Source organism: Phalacrocorax carbo, chromosome 7, assembly GCF_963921805.1.
Source record: "Phalacrocorax carbo chromosome 7, bPhaCar2.1, whole genome shotgun sequence".
NCBI lineage: Eukaryota > Metazoa > Chordata > Aves > Suliformes > Phalacrocoracidae > Phalacrocorax > Phalacrocorax carbo.
The window spans coordinates 11,025,448-11,046,488 of record NC_087519.1 but is presented as its reverse complement, the minus strand read 5'-3'; the positions used below and the strand labels follow the sequence as shown (position 1 = coordinate 11,046,488).

Here is a 21,041-nt window from a genome sequence, read left to right as displayed (position 1 = left end):
ATCTTTATGTGAATAAGAGCAGGAGAAGCAGTGGAAAGTAATAAGTACTTTAAAAGTCTGCCTGAAAGAAATATAGACTCTCACAACTACTGGTATGGTCCCCACCATTACACCATCTGAATGTTTCAGAATCTTTAGGAGATTTATTCTTGCAACATCCCTGTGAGGTGGGGAATTGCAGTTATACCCCTTTCACAGACTGGAACTGAAAAGCACAGGAAGTTTTCAAAGGTCAAAAAGAAAGTCTGTTGCAGAGCTGGGAACTGAAAGACAGTTGTCAAGTCTAAGGCACTGTATTATTATATCCCTTGAAATTTTACCTGCTTCCTAATTCACACAGTGGCCCAGTCAGTTTCTGTTTCTGAAATGGTGTTGTTTTCTTTCATTTCTCAATGCTAATTGGTGATAAAATGGCCAGATAATCTTGTTTAGAGTAATTTGTTTACAATAATTTTTCTTTTTGTTATTTTCTGGATGTCAGTGATGAACCCAGAGCTAATGCTAAAAAACATATCAAAGTGAAAACATTTTAATCTTTAATCCAATCCCAAATTACAGTATAGTGTTCCTGCACAGCTTCTATGTAGCAGCACCTGTTCTGAGATGGTCTCATTTCACGCACATGTATTGATTTTTCATTTTTACAACTGAGTTTTTATTAACACTTAACACTAACATTAAATAATTTCTGTTAAGCTGCTTGCTTCTTTTTAAAATTAATTATTTGCTGGGATACATAGGATGACCATCTCCTTCAGTTGCAGGAGTAAATTAATTTCCTGCTGCTAATGTAGCATTCTACAGTAAAACTGTAAAAACTTTAGCAAAAACTGTAAAACTTTAGCAAGGAGGTGCCGTTCAGTGCAGCATGTCTCTCAACCAAAGTATTTATTGTAAATGGTCCGCCATAATGCCCTCCTCTTAAGAGAACCAAATATGTAGGGCACTGGGAAAATAAGGGAAAGGGGCAGGAGTGGGAGGTGGGGCTGCTTTGCTGTCTTTTCTATAGACACATGCAACTTAGAGATTACATTTCGCCACGTTTGGCAGCGGATGCACATGATTTGTGCGGTGCATCCCCCACTGTGTGTGTGTGTTAACTCAGAGACTGGAAGACCCAACCCTGCCTCTTACGTGCAGACTCGATCCTCACCTCTCCAAGGGGATCATGTGTCAGTTTTGGCATAGCGCAGCTGCAGTGGATCTTGGCAGCTAATACTGCCCCTTCCAAGCATTTTTATATAGGAAGAGGAGTGTGCTGGCCAATTTCAGAATTCTAGCACTGCTTTTAACTGGATATTCCAGAGTGCTTTCTATCCATTTGTCAGAGTTTGGTTAAATATATATGTGTGGATATAAGAGGCATATAGGGTGACTTGAGAAAACTTGAAGCTGCAGATTAGCTTTTTACCGAATCGCTCCACATTTGGTCCTCCCTGCAAATTTCTTCTATGAAATGGTGAATGGTAAGATAGGTGAGACCAAATATTTACCTCCCTTCCAGCAGGAAGGTGCTTTTAGTCAATGTTGTCTATTCTTTGTCTTCCCATTCTCACTCTTATGCTTCTTGTGGGGTGACAGATATGAAGAAAAAGGAAAACCTGGAAAAATGTTTTCCTTGTAGTTTGGAGAGTTTTCAGTTGACAGTTTTTCAAAAACTTTGCTTTTGGAATTTTTGGCCATGTTTAAGGTTGGGTGTTTTTATAATAATCATTGGAAAGTTTTATAGATTGTGTCTCATATTCAGAAACAAATAATCAAAAGGTGAGAACTGAATCATCCAAGTTTTTTAAAACCTGGTTAGCGAATGTATGTGTTTGACATTGATGTAAATGGCAGAGAGATCTACACGGATGCCAGTTAAACTGTGAATGGCCAAGATACTAGATTATGAGCACTGCCCACAGCTGCTTGCCTGTGAAGCTGAAGGCTGAGTGCCTTTTAAATATTTAACTTGGGTTATTTCATTGCATTAATCCTTTCTCAGACATAATTAAACAGGTGATGAAAACCAAATTGTAAATAATATAGTTGCCCCTTGTGTTGGAAAAGAATAGCACTCAATGGTATTCATTCACATAAGTAGTAGGAAACTTATTCCTGTATTTCCTATGCTTGAATAGCTTAATATATCAGTTGTTGTGGTTCATCATTAAAATAATGGAAACGATAGTGTGCTTTTAAAATCCTAAATAGCAAGATATGCTTTGATAGAATGAGGCCAGCTCATAAAATCAAAAGGATAACATAATAAATAAAATTCCAGAAACCTGAGCATGTCTACTACAGCTTAGCCCTCCTTCTGACTGTGGTGTTGATGTTGGCAGGCAGTAGGCTGTGATCGACAACTTGGGAGCAATGCCAAGGAAGACAACTGTGGAATCTGTGCGGGAGATGGTTCAACATGCAGGCTTGTGAGGGGACAAGCTAAGGCACATGTCTCACCAGAGAAAAGTAGGTTGCAAATTCATCCTATAATAATTTATCCTTGACTATGTTTTTTGCTTGTATATTAACATACATATTGCAGAGTGCTGACCTTTTAACTATACACTTGTTTACAGTTTTCCAAAGCTACTTATGCTAAAGTCTGTGCTAGATTAGTGTATTGAAATTCCATGAGGGATCCCACACATTAGGGTATAGCTAGGAAAGAATTTGAGATATGCATTTTTTAATAGAGTTACTCAATTCATTCTATCAGGAATAACCATCAAGATGCACATCTTATTTTAGAGGGTATCCTCATGTTGCAATATATGTGATGCTGTAACAATGTTTTTAAATCATGGAAACATCTTATAGATGGTTTTATGGAAATTGTGGCCTGTGATTGAAAATGCCTGGTTTTCAACTTAACTTTTCATTTTTTTCTTTTTTTTTTTTAAAAAGTGTCTAAAGACAGTTGAACTTCAGAGGCAAGTTAACTACTTCTATGGTACGAAAAGCACAAGGTGAAAGGGAATAATACTTTCTTCTCTTTTTTGTGTGTCTTTGGCTCAATTTTTTGCTATTCTTTCTCAAAATAATTAGCATCTTACTGTGAGTAACTCTGTAGGTCTCAGTAGTATTGAAAATATAAGAAAGGAGGGGTGTCTGAATCAGACCCTTTACTGGAGTCTCGCCTCTGATGCTTGTGCTTTCCGCCCTCACAGACGATGCTCCCTGTAATCTCACAGCATATGTCCAATGTGTTTATTATGTGAGATAGTTGCCTCACATCTATTTTTTGTTTCTAAACTCAAAATATGCATTTGTCACACAGATATGGAACCTTTAGGGTTCGTTACCTTCCTGCAGAGCCAGAAGATGCAAGGGTGATGATCCAGTGCTCTTAAAGTCAATACTCAAAGTTCAAATGCAAGCAGGTTTTTGTTTGTTTGTTTGTTTTTTAAATGGGTGAAGCACCTGCCTTTGACAGCTGCATATATTTTAGTACCGTTGTAATTCAGCCTGCAAAGATATCACTTGTGCCCTGATTTTGAAATCATGCTTAATTCTTGTTGCAGTACCTGTAGATATTTCCATGCTTTTTTAATGCCACTGCTTGCAGTATGCTTCAATGTGGATGTAACTTGAAGTGCAATGTGTGTTATCTTAATGCTTGTTACCTTGCAGTATGATTACTTGATTTGATTGACGAAGTTTCGTATTAGGTTATCTTAAGCAGTGCAGGTGCATAATTTCTGTAATTCAATACATGTGTATAACAAAGGTAATCTAAATTAAAAGTGAATATTTTGTGGCAGCATCTTTTAAAGTCACAGAATAATTTTGCACAGGTCAAAGAGCCTTTTTTTGCATACCAGCTGGGCTATCAGTGTCAGCCTTTTCCGTGCCTTTACTATAGGCCTTTTTCATGGGTGAGAGAATGTAGTTCAGTAATTTATAAAGTTTTTCATCCTGTAACACTGAGCAAATATCTTTAATGTTTACAGTAAGCTGAAAAAGTTTTCATGGTGGGCCACTTTCTATTCACTTTGTCATATCAAATACTCAGAACTTCTGCTCAGCAGAGAGCAAGCACTTGTGAAGCAGTAAAGATTGGATAATATTTTTGTGGTATTACCAAGTAGTATTTGTCTTGTGTGTCTCTATATAGATGGATACAGATATATAGGGACATAAACATACAAAATATCTCTTCCCTTTTCTGATGTGGAGGTCAGGTGGAGCAGAAAAGAACTGCATTGTCTATTCCAGTTTTACAGCAACAGAGACTCTCCTGGAGAAGAAGGATTCTTGGGGACACTCCAGGTAGTTCCAAGCCAACACAGACTAAACTTGTTGCATTGGCAAGTTGGGTTGGATAGTTCATGATAAGCGAAATGAAAAGATTCACATTTAATTGCTGCTTAGTGTGCAAAGGCAAAGTGGTAAAGGTGGGGATCTGGTTTTGAAGCTCTCATTTTGCAACACAAAACGTTCATTTCACTTGTGGCATTCTGGCACAGGTAAGAGCTGACTACAGCTGACATCACTTGTTGGAAAGTCTCTCATTGCCTTGACCAGGTTATGAAAAATACTCATGGTTCATTTTTTTCTCTGTCATAATTCAGTGGCTCTTCAAGAGTTCTTTAAAATTAAAGATGAAGAAAGACTGTTCTGGGGAAAGATGTCAGTTGTGGCAAGTTTTGGTTTTATCTGGCATTGCAGTAGGCTAGATTATATGAATGAATTAAGTTCACATAAGCAAAACAGTACACATTTTACTAAAATCAGAACTTTTGATGGTTTTCTTGGTATTGTGATAGTGCCAAAATCTTTTTTGGGTCAAGTTGTTCAACACTATGGAAGCAGTTCCATATAATCATTCTCTGTGTGAATGAATTGTGGAAATAAAGGCATGCTTTCTTTGTGCTAATGTATCAGTGAAGGGAGACACAATACCTTCAAAATAGTAATTTGAAAGCTTTCGGATTTAGCGTTGAGAAGTAAAATATCGACACATGACAGACATGTATTTAAGAGGGAGCTTGTAAGGTTGTGAGAAGGATGTAAATTTTATTGTGCAATGAGGCAAATTAAAGAATTGGAAGGAGAGCAAAAGCCAAAGATTTTCTTATGAAAAAAGAAAAGGAGATTTAAGGGAAAATAGAAGTGCCCAGTTATCTTCGTCCTTATTTAAAAAAAAAAAAAAAAGAAGAAATTTAGGCATTAATAGCAAATGATTTGTTATAAAGAGCTCACTTTGTTTTATTATCTTTTTAATATGTTTTTACATAAAATTAATGCCTTTTGATCGGAAAGCTAAACAGCACTGAAAGAAAGCTTACTGTTTTGCAAATATGAAACGAAATGTCATTTCAAAAGTTCTTTATTTTTTCCACTAACACTTAATTGCCTTTGAAAGACAAAGTAAGTTAGACTTCTGCCAGCAAGCCAGATTTTACATTCTGGTAAAATGATTAAAGGTTTGACTAATGATATTCAAACAAAAAGTGTAATAGGTTGTAAAATGTACCGTCCCATTGGGAAATGAGATATCATGGGCTTGATGATGTTTCTAGTACTATATGCATGGAACTCCCATTAACTCCACTGCACTTTGTGCACATGGAAAAATTGTAGGATTGGGCCCTCATGTCTGCTTTCTGCACCATTATTGGCAAGTAATGGTAGGAAATTGTTCTGGTTCTAATACAAAGGAAGAAGAAAAGGTGCTGGTTCTGAAATTAACAGTGAGTGAAGCTGAAGGCACAGACTTGTCCTAATCTGGTTTTATCTGTTTCTTAAACTGTTTGATACTTGCAAGTTTTACTTTTCTTAACTTTTTGCCAAAAGCTTCATACAAAAGGTTTCAATGTCAATAGCTTTGTAACTGAATTTCTTCTTGGCATGCACTTCTGTGGCACTTCTGTAATTTATTATTGGTTACTTATTGTCACATGTTTGTATGTCAACATCCCAAACACACTTAACCAAAAACCTAATTTCACTTTGGTCATTTATCTAAACAGAGGCCTTCTGCAAGGCTCCCTGTTCTGTATCATCAGCTGGCTCAGTTTTGTGACAACTTGCTACCTCACATCTATTTTCCCTCTTTGAAATCAGTATACATGGAGCTAGTAACCCCCATTGTCAAGGTTGCCTGATACTTCACTTAATACAAAAGATTTTTTGCCAAAATTCAACAGCTGGGTCAGAAACTTTCCATGCCAGGTGCTGAATGTTTTGGAGAAAATTCAGCCAAAACAACTCAGCATATTCCAAGGACACAGCAGAGAAAAACATGTTGTTTCCCACTGTCAAAACATTCCTGAGACCTTTTCTTTAATATGTCTTAACTTTGGACTTTGTTGGACTTGACCATGGATCAGGGATTTGAGATTTGGCAGGCAATGACCTTCTGGTCATGGACAAGTCTTTTGCAATATCTGTGAACATCAACACATATTTTACTACAACCCTTCAAAAACAAACAAACAAACAAAAAAACCCCCAAAACCCCAAAAAACCCCAAACCTAAACCAAAAAAACCCCAAAACAAAAAACAGAACCCAAACAACCAAAACCCTTTTTTCTTCAGGCTCTGTAGAGACTTCGTGGATGTTAACAGCTGACACTTCTGAAAACTTATCCTTTAAGCGTGCTCTAGCTTGTTACATGTCCTAATTCCAAACACATCATATAAGTGCGATCTCCTTAGAATAAATTAACGTGTTGCTCTTCCAGAGCTAAGCTATTAAAAAGTGTCCTTGAGGTTTCTTTTGCTTTCTACTTTGGTGCAGTGTAGAATGAGTACCATGAGATGAACTCTGTGGTGCCTCCTGCCTCACACCCAGGCATTACAGAAGAGACTTTGTGGAGAGCTGCTGACTCTCCCAAGCTTCAGACTTATGACTGGGGGTGAAGAGATGACATGAGGAGAAGGACAGACAAGATGAGACTAGCTGAACAGAAAAAATTGACATTAGTTCATAAAGTGAGGGAAAGATATGAGAAGGTGGGAGGAGGACCTAGGACTGGCTGTATGGGTAGATTAGATCAAAGAAAAAGAGGAAGAGTGGAAGACTGAGATTAGATAAGGAATCTGTGGTTGGAGATGTAGTCAGAAACACTTCAAGAGGAAGGGGGAAAAATCAAATGTATGTAGAGCCAGGAGAGGAATTTGGGGCTGGTTTGGGAGAAAAACAATGTGTGTGGAGGGATAGAATGCCAACACATTAGCGTTTCAGTTTGGATAAGGAGTATGGTTCTTGAAGCAAATTTCATCATGGTCCTAACATACTGCTCATCAGTTCACATCATGGAGTGGTCTTGGAAAGCATAAAATGGATTTTTTAAAATGAAGCTAAACCAGATGCTTTGCCCCAGAAAAGTACCTAATAATCTCCAATAGCTACTGAATATGCAGTCCATGGGATCAGACTACAGTTAGTCCAAAGTGAAGCACCTGCAATGAGTGTAGTGTGGATGCTGGGTCTTCAGAATCAACTATTTCACTCTACAGATCTGTTTAGTTTGGTTGGTTTACGTGGGGCTGTTATAGGTAGTATGAAGCTGCCTCCTTTACTTTCCTGATGTCTCTTATTAGGATAAATTCCTGTGTTAGAACATTGGCTATTTCATGATTTATTTCTCACTGCATTTCCTTGAGATACATTTTCTTGATAGGCTGTTTACCGCGTGTCTGCACATTTTCTCCAGTGCATACACATTTTAGATGAGGTGTCCAGCAGTAGAAAGAAGTAAGTATATAACTAACAGGAGTTGAGGCCACACTGTTTGTCTCCAAAGCAGGTTACCACACCTTAGAAATACTTACTCCACAATTCAAAGAAGCTGCGCTCTCAGAAGAGGAGGCAGCCATGAGTCATAAGACCAGTGGACAGAGGGATGGGGGTACAGAGGAGTGGGAGAGTGTGAGACTTGAGAGGGGAGGACTTAAGGACAGAAAGGATATGCCCATACAGATTTTGCAATGTGACTTGTAGGGTCAAGATATACAACTGCTGCATACAGTAGCATATACCTATCTAGCTCAGGTGTCTTTTTAAGAGTATCTGTTTGGCTTTGCACAGATTCTTGTCATTTGGCAGGTTAGCGCATACCCCAGCACAAATGTCATCTGAAATTATGCCTAATGTTAGAGTGGATGAGGGAAGCCACTGCAATAAGACTCCAAACATTTTGAGCTTTTCAGTTCCCTTGTGTTGGTAGCTGTTCCTAGACTATTGTTCTTTGTATGCTGAGAGCACATAGGTCTTCGATCATAGCTGGAGGACCAGCAGATAAGTGCTGAGCAAATACACGGAAAGAAACAGTTTTTATAGGCCTGAAATAAACCCTCTGCCCTGCTGTAAGGGAAGAGAGGGAAAAATCCCAACTGGCCCATATGTGAAACAGTAAATGGGTCCACCATGGCCCACATGGAAAAATAAATAAAACCTGCTGAATTGGATTGAGCTCAGGAATGTGGCTCCTTTATTTTGATCCTGGGGATTAGCTCCCAGTCTTACCATAGCAGGGAGTCTGATCTTGCTCTCATTGAGATCCAAAATCTGAATCCACATTAACACCATAGAAACAGGATCAAACCTTGCCATCTAAAGTAAAAGCAATCCAGGAGCTTAATCAGCAAGTGCTATGTGTAGTGTGTGCACACATTTGCTGAGAGAGTCCCGGGTAAGAGCAGAAAGCTCATTTCAAGCAGATGCTGGAGAAAGATGACCCACATGCTCTCGGGAATCCCTACAGTGAAAGCAGTGTTAGAATAGAGAGACGATATCTCACCTGTTTCCCAGTTTTTAAGGTGAGCTTTATAAATCCAAAATCAGATTTTACAGTCTAATGTTTCTGCATGTTCCAGATGATTCTGGGCTTATTTGTTTTGAGCTTTAGATGAAGGTCAGCAATTAACTTTCAACTGTATGCAACTAGTTTAAGTTGGGGAAAAAAGATAATTGGAAATTCTAACCTTAGATTTCAGGGTAGCAATTTCCCCAAACGTTTTCATAGGAGTCTACTCTTATGAATCCTACTGATTTAATGGGAAATGTACACCCTAACCATTTTTAAATGGGTTTGCAGGGCCTGAAGAATATGAATTATATGCTTCAGCTGAGAACTGGAGACCTTCGGAATATATAGTTTTGGAGCCAGACCTGGACAGTAATAACTACTGTTTTGTAGGAAATTAAAGCTGTCCTCAGGAGAAGGTGGAGTCCCTAAGGTCAGCTCTGTCCCATTTTCTTCCAATTCCCCATCTTGGCTCAGAATTCCAAAAATCTCACTTTTATTTTTTCCTATAATTTACTTCATCTCATGGAATGACTGCCCCAGGTCATAATTATCTCCATCAGGTTACAAGAATCTCCTGCTGTCAGACTTCTTGACAGGTCTGTGGGGCTGCAGAGGTTGAACATTGCTGTGGCGGTGAACTTAGTCATCTCCTCTAATGCAAATAAAATACTTTCTGGTAATATTGTCTCCACTGCAGAGAAACACCAAATTTAGCACCCCCATGAGACTTTTGGACCATATCAAAGAGTGCTTTGGTGAGGGTGGAATGTCTGTAGTACTGCTAAAGGAATGTGAAGCATCCTGAAAAGGGATCAACAAGGCCTGCTGAGGCGAGCGGAACTTGCTGTAAGGAGGTGGAGGAAGCACAGCAGAAAGACCCTGGTTGTTCTCAAGAGGAGCAGTACTACACATATCTGCACATCTGCAAATCTGGGCCTCATCCATGCAGTGCAGAGTGCACTTGGTTCCACTTCAAAACAGCAGTTGCATGTATTCAGAACTGGTCATAATCAGACTCTTATTTGAGGTTTTGTGCTGTAACTGCTGGTTGGTTGTCAAGATAGGATACAATTCCTGACCAAGTAGGGACAGATGGGCCCCTCAAACCTGCTTTCTCTCAAATACTGTAGAGCACATATGAATTCGGTAGTTATTTCCTTACTTTAAAGATATACGCATCCACTACCTTCTGGCTATCTTTAGCAATTCGCCTGATGAAAAAACAAGATGCAAAAAGATATTAAGTGGTTCAGTAGTTAATGTTTTTTCCAGGGGTCCTTAACTGTATTATTGTTCTTTCTGTAGTATTTTGCACTCTGGTGGAATACCCAAGTATGAAATTAATAAAGATCATATTTTATTACATCAAAAATAAATTTTATATTTAAATGACCTTCCTAGAAATTGGCGATATAAAAACTGTAACATAAGAAGGTGTTTATTTCAGAAGAAATAATTGCAGTATTTGCTTGAAGTATCCTGAACATTTGGCAGCATTTCATACTTATGCTAAGAAGATGTAAACCAGAAGTTGATAATTTAGCATCTACTATAAAAAAGGTCCTGTTTAAAGTGGAAAGAAAGATTCTTCAACTATTTTTTAGTTAGAACTAAACTCAAATATTCTTCCTCTAAATATTCTATGAGGAATTCTGGAGACAATGCATCACTGACATTCAACTCACATTACTTTTTGAATTTGCAAAAGTGAACTTCCTCTACACCAGCCCCTAGATATATGTTCATGCCATCTCTGAACAGACCACCATCTGCGGGGTGTACCTGCACTGGACCTGTGTTTGCAAGTCCTGACTCAAAGAAGATTTGTGGTGGGGCCGTGATGGAAGTGGGAGACAGCATGTTAGTACTGAGGGAGCCAGTGAAGGAGCTTACCAAGCCACTATCCATCATCTATCAGCAGTCCTGGTTAACAGAGGAGGTCTCAGATGACTGGAGGCTTCCCAATGTGATGTCCATTTACAAGAAGGGCTGGAAAGACGATCCAGGGAAATACAGGCCTGTCAGCTTGACCTCGGTACTGGGGAAGACTATGGAGCGATACATCTTGAATGCGCTTACCTGGCAAGTGCAGGACAACCAGGGGATCAGGCCTGGACAGCATGTCTTCATGAAAGGCAGGTCCTGCCTGATCTTCTATGACCAGGTGATAAGCCTAGTGGATGTGGGAAGGGCTATGGATGTTGTCTACTTGGACTTTAGTAAGGCTTTTGACACTGTCTCCCACAGTATCCTCCTGGAGAAGCTGGAGGATCATGGCTTAGACAGGTCTAATCTTTGCTGGGTAAAAAACTGGCTGGATGGCCAAACCCAGAGAGTTGTGGTGAATGGAGCTAAATCCACTTGGCGGCCAGTCACGAGCGGGGTTCCCCAGGGCTCAGTGTTGGGGCAGGTCCTGTTCAATATCTTCACTGATGATCTGGAAAAGGGGATTGAGTGCACCCTCAGTAAGCTTGCAGATGACACCAAGCTGGGTGGGAGCGTCGATCTGCTCGAGGGTAGGAAGGCTCTGCAGAGGGACCTGGACAGGCTGGATTGATGGGCTGAGGACAATTGTATGAGGCTTAACAAGGCCAAGTGCCAGGTCCCGCCCTTGGGTCACAACAACCCCAAGCAACGCTACAGGCTTGGGGAAGAGTGGTTGGAAAGCTGCCCGGCGGAGAAGGACCTGGGGGTGTTAGTTGACAGCCAGCTGAACATGAGCCAGCAGTGCGCCCAGGGGGCCAAGAAGGCCAACAGCGTCCTGGCTTGTATCAGCAATAGTGTGGCCAGCAGGAGCAGGGAGGTGATCCTGCCCCTGTGCTCAGCACTGGTGAGGCTGAACCTCGAATCCTGTGTGCAGTTTTGGGCCCCTCACTACAAGAAGGACATTGAGGTGCTGGAATGTGTCCTGAGAATGGCAACGAAGCTGGTGAAAGGTCTGGAGAGCAGGTCTTATGAGGGGAGATTGAGGGAATTGGGTTTGTTTAGTCTGGAGAAGAGGAGGCGGAGGGGAGACCTTATCACTCTCTACAACTACCTGAAAGGAGGCTGTAGTGAGGTGGGGGTTGGTCTCTTCTCCCAAGTAACACGTGATAGGATGAGAGGGAATGGCCTCAAGCTGCACCAGGGGAGGTTTAGATTAGATATTAGGAAAAATTTCTTTACTGAAAGAGTGGTCAGGCATTGGAACAGGCTGCCCAGAGAGGTGGTGGAGTCCCCATCCCTGGAGGTATTTAAAAGACGTGTAGACGTGGCACTTGAGGCCATGGTTTAGGAAGCATGGTGGTGTTGGGTTGACAGTTGGACTCGATGATCCTAGAGGTCTTTCCCAACCTTAATAGTTCTGTGATTCTGTGATTCTACTTTGTCACTTGGGCACTTCTCTCGTCCTTTTGTGGGTATCCCTGTTGTGCACTGTCCCTTTTCTGAGAGGACTGCTCTTGTTGGCATGAAAGACTGCGGTATATTGGTTTGACTCTTAGCTCAGTTTGCTTAGGCAAATCACAGATTTCCTGCATTTGAAATTGAAAGTAATAACTTTCTGCCTTTGTAAAATGCACTGAAGTAAGTGTGTTGTACATTTATGTACGAAGAGGCTATACAGGCAGCCAAAAGCTGTTTTGTATTGACATGCCCTATTCAGGGCTGGTTTAGTTTATAGTTAATTTTAAATTGAGGCTCTTACTGGAAAGAATGATCTTATATAGTAAGTAAGATGCAGACACTCTGTTATAACTTACACATTATAGCTAATATATATTTGCTCTTAACTCGTCTGTAATTGGTTAAGGGTTAGTGTTAAGTAGATGATTTATTTCCTGTAAGTCCTGCCACTTATTAAAGTTGTGACCTGCAGCAGGAAATGAGGTGTGGGCAAAATGAGACTGAACAGCTGCAGATTTTTGTAAGGGGGAAGTACTACTTAGCAGATTCCTTATGTCAATTCAGTGATTAGGAAATAAAACTAGGACAACAGAGTGTAAATATGTTCCTAATATGCTACTGACATTTCAGTTGTTTTTGTTAATAGCAAATAATTTTCCAATAGCAGGAAAGATTTGCAAGTCCGTTTCTGGGTCTTAATAGTTGCATAGCATAGCAAGAAGACTCAGCATACTGTACTTAATAAAATAACATATGATTAATTTTAATAGGAAAATTGTGAAACCTGTTAAATATTTTCTTAGACACATTTGACAGTTTTCAGTCTAGTTATGTGATGTGCAAATTCCCTGATGCAAGATAACGTATAAAACAGCTCTTTAATTTTCCTAGGGGAAGAAACCGTGATTGCTGTACCACATGGGAGTCGCAGTGTGAGAATTACCCTAAAAGGACCAGCACACCTTGGTATGACTGAGCTGTTTTATGTACTTATTAATAGGCAGAAGATAAAAACAGAACCTTATATCTCAACTCATCCAAACTTTGGGAATATGGGTAAGATCATGACCTTGATTCCTCTTCCCATCTTTAATATCCAGCCTGGACATAGTCCTACAGAACATGGGGAGTCCACTTAATAAAAAGGAATAGTATACATACTGGTGGTTTCTAAATTTATTTAAACCAAGTATTTCTTATATAACACACCTAAAATATGGTATGCAACACGCAAACAATTATCTCAAAAATTACTTTCAAAGGGTTATGTGTAGAATCAATAGCACTTGAATACCCAGCACCAGATTTCTGTCGAAGAGTCTGAGATAGCGTAAATAGTCCAGCTGAAGTCATACTTGGTCACTGAGCAGTGTTCAAGGAAAAGTAATGTACGTAAAAATAAGGTAAGGTAAACAAATAAAATAAACTACTCAAGTCCTGTTTCCATGTAGTACTTTTGGTCATTACGTACCAACTGTGAGAAACAGTTTGCTACTCTGTTAGACCTTTTTTTCCTAATATTTTCTGTAAGGCTGATGGTAGTGACTATGGTAATTTCTTTACTCATAGGCCTACCTTACATAAAGAACTAATCATTTCAATGTTAAGTGGGACTGCCATACCAAGCAATGAAATAAACCATTCATTTAACATTTTGAGCAATTTTTTATTAGTGAAAGTGGAATACTTCGTCTGAATCATAGAAATAAAAAGGACAACTTCTGCTCTGAGATATGTAAATAGAAGACAGAAATGCATTTGATTTGAAAATGGATCATTTGTTTATTTGCTTTGAAGACTATATTGTCATTTTGTTTCAAATAAAAAATTGAACAAAACTTCCACTTCAGAGCAGCTCCAGAGTGACAATAACTTCTAGGTATAACACTGATATCAACAATGTACAAAGCTGAACTGATCTTGAAAGAAATAATATTCATGTAAAACTGTTGCAAGGGATGTGTGAAGGAGTGATCCTGGCCAGTTCAGGTCAGGACTCTTGGCCTTTCTTAAGTAGTTCTGCAGAAGGAAGTTGTTGTTTCAGCTTTGTAGGAGGAAAAAGTACTAGATTCAGTGGCTCCTGGGGGATTTCTGGAAAGCTCCTGAGGAATGCAGCAGCAACTCTGTAACTAAGTACATAGTGCTCCTGGCTACCCACCCAGGGTAGTTCTGTAAAGAAGCTGTGGCTTGGCATTACCTTTGTTAGCTAGTTCTCTGGCTGGACAAGAATTGTGAAATGTTCCTTTAACCACTTCCCCCAGCACATCTGTTTGCAAATCTGTGAGGATTTAGACATTTGTAACCTAAAATTGAAATGACAGAAGTGAAAAACAAGTGAGAGCTGTTGTGGGGAGGGAGGTGGAAAGTGCTTCTGGCTTCATGGCCAGATCTTCAAGAACCAATGTTCTAGGGGATGTGCTCTGGGACAATTTGCTTGTCTGCCTTTCTGACTGTATGTATGTTTGTGGGTGTTTGTCACTTAAAAATTATCAACTGATCTTTGGTCTGTAACCTCATTGGTTTCTGTGTGAGTGTGTTGTATAATTAAATGCAGAGTTTAAAAAATAATCACCTATAATTACAGGCTCCATTTGTCAGAGATGTTCTTCCTGGCTTGTAAGGAGTTGAATTTAACAGGTGGAGCAGGGACTACTTATTGGAGAATTTTATGCTGCCTCCCGTTGCCAGTATATATTTGCTCTTCAAGTAAAGTCAGCAGCAATAGCGAACGCTTGAAGAGCACTGTGGAGTGTCTGGCACTTTTCCCTTTGTCTTGTGTTCTTTTGTGCTTCATCCTGGGCTTTATGATCTGCTCTTGTTCCAGGGAAACACAGCTGCTGGATTAATCAAAAATGGAAATGTGGTTGGAGATGTAGTGCATAACAGACTTGAAACAAATAAATGCTCTGAACATTGTTTTACAATCAGCAGCTTAGTGTTTTAGGAAAGGCCGCATTTCTTTGTAGCTGGTAAGAATAAGTATTTTGTTTGTATGCATGGACACTTTAAGACAGGAGACTGATCATCAGAGAGCAAAGGCGTTACTTTGGGTTTTTTAAAAATAGGTCCCCCTTTATACTTCTGTCTGCTTGCGTTTTGTGAATGATTTGGTGGGAAACAACCAAATAATTCGTGCAGAAATTGTTATGAATAAAATGCTTCATTGTGTTGGTTTTGGTTTTGATTTGTCCTGCATTATGGCTTTTCTGGCAGTTTTAAGAGCATTAGAATTGAAAGAAAGACTGAAAGTTCCTGGAAATTAATCCTCCAGCAGAAGAAACAGGAAAACCAGAAGCTAATATTTTTACAAGTGGCTAATGCTAGATAACTGAGTTCATGAACTTAGGGAGGTTAAACTTCACTAAAAGGAACTGAAACTCTTTTTTTTCCTTTTATCAATTTCTTCTCCACTTGCAGTGATTTGCATTAATTGATAGTACTTAGCTATGCATCTATGCACTGCTTTGTCTTTTGGCAGATGCTAAGAGGAAGATGACAATGTTGCTTGCATTTTGAAAAGAACACATGTTTTATTTTGGGCCCCTGTATTGTGCTGTCTACAAATGAATTGCAGGGAAAAGAAAGAACTTTTGGGCAGCAGCATGATTTTCTCCTTCTTGCACTGGGAGCAGGAGCTATTTCCCATGTGTCTCTCTACACAGTGAGGTATCTGCTGTGGGTTCCCCATGCCACGCTGCCCTACTCCTGCCTGCCACTAACAGTATGAGAGGCTTTTGCGGCGGGTCTTCCATCTGCAGCTGGGCAAGGCACTTCCATGGGGAAAATATTATTTTTATCAAGGTAAGGGAAGTAACACAGAGACAGACAGTTACAAGCCTTTGGCACTAGTGATTATCTTTTTAGGCACAGAAACAGGTGAGCACTCAAGAGAAATCCCTGTCCTTATGATTCTGCACATCTGGAGTCCTAAAGACCCCTCAAGGAAATGTTTCCTTAACTTAGGATGGGGAAGCTTACTCCTGAAGTCAAACTTCCCACCTCTCCAGGATTACAGGACCCTGCAGAACAAATAAACATTTGGTGAATTCTTTTCTAAACCTTGCCTGTAATCCAGTTGGTAAAACCTTTGTTCCCAGCTACTGCTCTGAAATCAATAAAGTAGTTTTATTTTGAGGAACCGCTCCCTAATAAGAATTACTATGTTATATATGTGTTACATACACTAGATGCTTGGTTTCTCTCTGTTTTAGAAACCTGTGATGACAAGCCCTAGATACTACTGAGCAGGAATGTATTGCATCAGAGGTTACCCATTGTGCTGTGGAATAGCTCTTCATCTCCCTGTGTGACACACTTCTGGGAAAATCTGAGCAGCTGTTCTAAGCTTCACTGACATGACCTCCAGAGATACAGGCCATCACTCTATAGCTGAACTTCGCAAATAAACACATGCTTTGGATTCAAATCTATTGTAGCTGTAACATAAACGTATGTCAGCTCTCAGTGAGTTATCATGTTGCTGGTTGCTGAAAAATATTCTTGGTTTGTGCTTAGAAAAGCATAATTTATTTTTTTTTATTAAGACAATTAGAATAATGACTGTAAAGTAATGCAGCTCAGGTCACCAACATCTTTAATGCGTTTTTGCAACAGCCAGAGGTCTTGCACTGTAATCTTGAACACTAGTTTCAGAGGGGTCCTGTACTCCTGAGGATCCTGCTGACTTTATGTGGAGTTGGAAGATATGCTGATTTGACTCTTAGTCAACAAAATTACAGAATAACAGGCACCGTGCATTAATACTTACTCTTAAGCAGTGTAAGTTTGGGGTCAAGGCTTGCAGAAGCTTAATCCAAGAATGCTGAGTTCTGGATAGTTAAAAGGTTGTTTTGTGATGCAATCAGGAAAGAAAACTGTGTAGTAATTGTCTAAATAAATATTGCTTTTTCTGTCATATGTTTATATCTATTTGTTCCTCATAGAAGTGTGTTGAACTGTGGGGCACTTTGCTTCCCAGAGATTTATTTTTCCTCTTTGACAAAGGACATTGGATTCACCACTAGATTCCTACTCTATGATCATCATAAAGTCATTTCCTAGAAACATATCCTTCCTTAAACTTCCTTCCAGCCATATCTGTGATCTTTGTTATACCTATGAGCATAGCGGAACCTAATGCTTAGAAACTTGGGATGATGTTGGTACCTCTTCAAGGAAGTTAATTACTTCCAGAATTTCTTCACAATCTCTGGTGGGGATGCTCCAGAATGCATTTGTATTTTAAAGGATTTTAAGGAAGAAAACAGTAATGGATGGATTGCACATTCAGAGTATGTTTTCAGTGCAGGTAAAAGCAGATTTTCTTAACCTAAATTATCTAGTCTGAATTAGGTAACTCTGTTTAAAGTAACAAAAAAGGCAAGGTAGTGGGAGAAAGACAGTATTTGTAACTCCTCAAAAAGTTCCTTGAGCTCATCTGAGATTCATGGTTTTCTAATGCAGTGCTCTGATAGATTGTACCCAGACCAGTGTACTTCAAGTCATGCATCTTGCTGTGCCTATACACTGTATTCTGCAGAGCCCAAAATTCTACCTTCATTATTAATATCTTCCTTTAGCTTTGTCCACTTCCAGTTCAGTCATTTTGCGGAAATGACTCAATCCTAAAATGTTTCATCTGTCTTCTGGAGGTTATGGGCTGTTAGTTTAACCTGTTTCCAAGGAGTGCAGAACCACTCAAAAAGGGTTTTCATCGGCACCTGTTCTGAGAAAGGGACATCCCTCCGGCAGTGCTGCCTCTACCCACCTCCTGGCCGTGCCTTTTGCACATGTGGGAAATATTCAAAGTTGAGTTAATGACCTCTGGAATGGGTAGAGTGATACAGGTATTGAGGTGAGTGTTTGGTGAGTTTGACATCATTCAGGCTTCTCTGGAGACTGATTGCTGAAATTGCTAGGCTTCTGAGTTGCATGGGAGTTATTTTTCTGTGTATTGATTCTCTCTGTTTTGCATTTCTTTCAGCTTGTCCTGCTGAATCTATTGCTGTATAACTATATAGAGCACTATATAGAGAAAAACTGCCTCAGAAGTGCTCCTGGTATGAGAGCGCGGTGTGCTCAGGCAGATATTCCTGTGCTGCCATGTCATACAATTATATATCAGCCTATAATCCGAAGCAGCTAATATTCTCACAGATACTCTTTGTGTTTTTTTAATGCACATTAATAAACTGGTACTTGCAAGGCGAAGTTGTAAACACTACATTCTGACTTCCTTGAAAATAAAAAATATCCTGTTTAAATTTACTAATTGCATGTGTCTTCTTTAGTTATAGAGTCAAAGACACTACAAGGAGACAAAGGAGAGCACAGTTTCAATGCTCCTGGAACATTTGTCGTAGAAAATACAACTGTTGAATTTCAGAAGAGTACAGACAGGGAAATCATAAAGATCCAGGGACCTCTTGGAGCAGATTTCATTATCAAGGTGGGATGTGTATATGTACAAATCTACAAAGATATTGCCAGTATGTGCAACAGAGTAGGTGGCTGTCCAACCGATTGTAGCATACAACAAAATTTTTTAGCAGGCAAATAAGGAATTCTAATTATAGTCCAGAGATAATAAGTATATCCAAACAAATGGAAATGTTACAAGGTTAATGTCTTCGCTGTGGTGGAAAGTACCACAGGAACTTTAATGGTGAAAATGGCCAGGACTTTTGTTTTAAATATTACTGAAAGAATAACAGTGTGGTACTGTGCAGTGGATTGGTGTTAATCCAATTGAAGACTGCCACCTACTGAATCTGAGCATTGCTTCCAGCAGCACCGTAGAATCTCCTTTATCCAGCTACTGACCATTTCTAATCCTTTTAAGTTTCTCTCCTACCCAGACCACATGCCAATTGCTTGCATCGTACATGTGGATACATATATGCAGAAACATATCAATATTTGACTGCCAAAGGAAGATAGTTACACAGTTTTCCATTGGAGATGACAGGTGTTTCGGTATTATGACACATACTTGGCTTTTTCTGTCATGTTGTAGAAACAGGCTTTCAGTAGGGGTTTTTTTTGCATCTCCAATGTCACGTGAGGTTAGACTTGCCTGAATATGAACTTAGATCAATTATAGACTTCACTCTTCAGCAAATTTAAAAAAATTTTGCTAATGAAGAGGTAGGACAGAAGAATAGGGTTAGGAACTTTGCCAATCAAGGATAGATGATCAAATAGTCACGTTGGTACCTTCAATAATTTGAAAAACAAAGCAACATACATGTGTTTGACTATTGGAAACTTAAATGTAATTGTTACTCTAGACTTCCTGGAGGTTTTATACCTGTTATCATATTACTCCCTGCACTGCTATCGTATATGAATTATGTTTTGAAATGACTTGAAGAGTAGAGTATACACATGTGTTGTGATGGAAATTTCTTCAGACCAGGTACTCTGGATCAAAAGAAAGCGTGGTTCAGTTCTTTTTCTATCAACCCATCAGCCATCAGTGGAGACAAACAGAGTTCTTCCCCTGCACAGTGACATGTGGAGGAGGTAAGTAACGGCAATTCTTCAGGAGTGTTTACAGCTGAAGATTAAAAGTGGCTGATTTACAACTATCGTCCTGCATTTTTATTAATGAAATGTGTTTCTTTGCACACTGGTGGTTCTTCAGAAAAATAAATGACAGGGAAGCAGCTAAGTTGGTTGGTTAGGTTAGTATGAGCATAGTTATTTTTATACCTTATATTACTGGAAGTCATGTTCTTCCGTAAGGAATGCTTGTTTGAGTAAGAACTTTCACTAAGAAATAAAAATATGACATTCAAAGTGGAAAATGGCAATTCATAAAGGATATTTTGGGAAAGTAAGCAAAGAAATACAGTGAGATTTTAAAATAAGGGTAATCAAGAGATGAAGAAAGAAGGTATTTCTGGCCACAGTAGTAGACGTGAGGGAGAGTTTTAGAACAATTAGTTTAGTTAGAAATTAGTTATACAGAAAGCAGAATAAATAAACAGAATTTAAAGAGCAGCTGTTATCAATATCTTTGGCTGTCTGATCTTAGAGACTCAGTCTAGTGATGATAGCAGGAGCAGCAGGTAGCGTGCCATAGCACCTACTCCTGGTTTAATAACTGCAGCTTATACAGTGGTGAAACGAAGTGCAGCTCAGGTCTGCTACTGCTCATCCAGCCCAGCCCGCTGCTTGTCAAGTCTGGTTCTGCAAAAAGCATGACCTCATGAGAGGAGGAGTGTTTGACATTGTAGATAGCTATTTCAGTTCAGCTAGCATTACCCAGGCCACCTGAAAACCAGACTGGGATACTAGCAGTACTGGTGTAGTGATTTTTCTTAGAGAGTACAAATATGGTTTAAATAGTTACTTAGGACAGGAGTAAACAGAGTGAAAGATACTTAAAGCACAAGCAGAGTCTGGGGATCTTTTGATGGACCATCCGTTTCAGCACTTGCACCTCACTTTAATCTGAAATGCAGACAATACATGTGTATAATATGTAGTCCCACAGGAAACTACTGTATCTTAGAAGATACTTGGCCTCGTGAAGTGTGATTCTTGCTGGAACTGTGAGTGGCAATACATATCCTCTGACGATTCCATTGCACTGTGTTTATGAATTTTTTCCCTAACCTGTCTGACAAGGGAAGAAGTGTAAAGCATCACAGTTATTTCTGAGGACTGCAAGTAAACACTGGATAACTTAAAGGACATATTTACCTTCAAAGTTATTGGCTCAAATCCAGCCTTATTCAGACTGGTGTTATGGTTTGAAAATTATAGCTACCTGTCAATCACTTTGAAATTAGCCAGGGTTTTCAATGCCCTACTTTGTAACTGCATGTCTATAATAGGAAACTGGTATCTTTATCAACAGGGCTTGACACTCTTGATGGCAGTCCTGAGAGAGGCCAGTAACTGAA

At 39.4% G+C, this 21,041-nt stretch overlaps 1 protein-coding gene across 5 annotated transcripts in view; it reads left to right on the top strand.

Annotated features, from left to right (window-relative positions):
- Positions 1-21,041, top strand: part of ADAMTSL3 (ADAMTS like 3) — a 193,064-nt gene that overhangs the window by 111,539 nt on the left and 60,484 nt on the right. For 4 of the 5 annotated variants that reach the window (XM_064456285.1, XM_064456287.1, XM_064456283.1 and 1 more), the window contains exons 7-10: positions 2,328-2,454; positions 13,021-13,095; positions 18,420-18,577; positions 19,542-19,653. In XM_064456285.1, coding sequence (XP_064312355.1) covers positions 2,328-2,454; positions 13,021-13,095; positions 18,420-18,577; positions 19,542-19,653 — 472 coding nt within the window. The remainder of the gene's footprint in view (positions 1-2,327; positions 2,455-13,020; positions 13,096-18,419; positions 18,578-19,541; positions 19,654-21,041) is intronic. The other variant, XM_064456284.1, reaches the window with a different exon arrangement.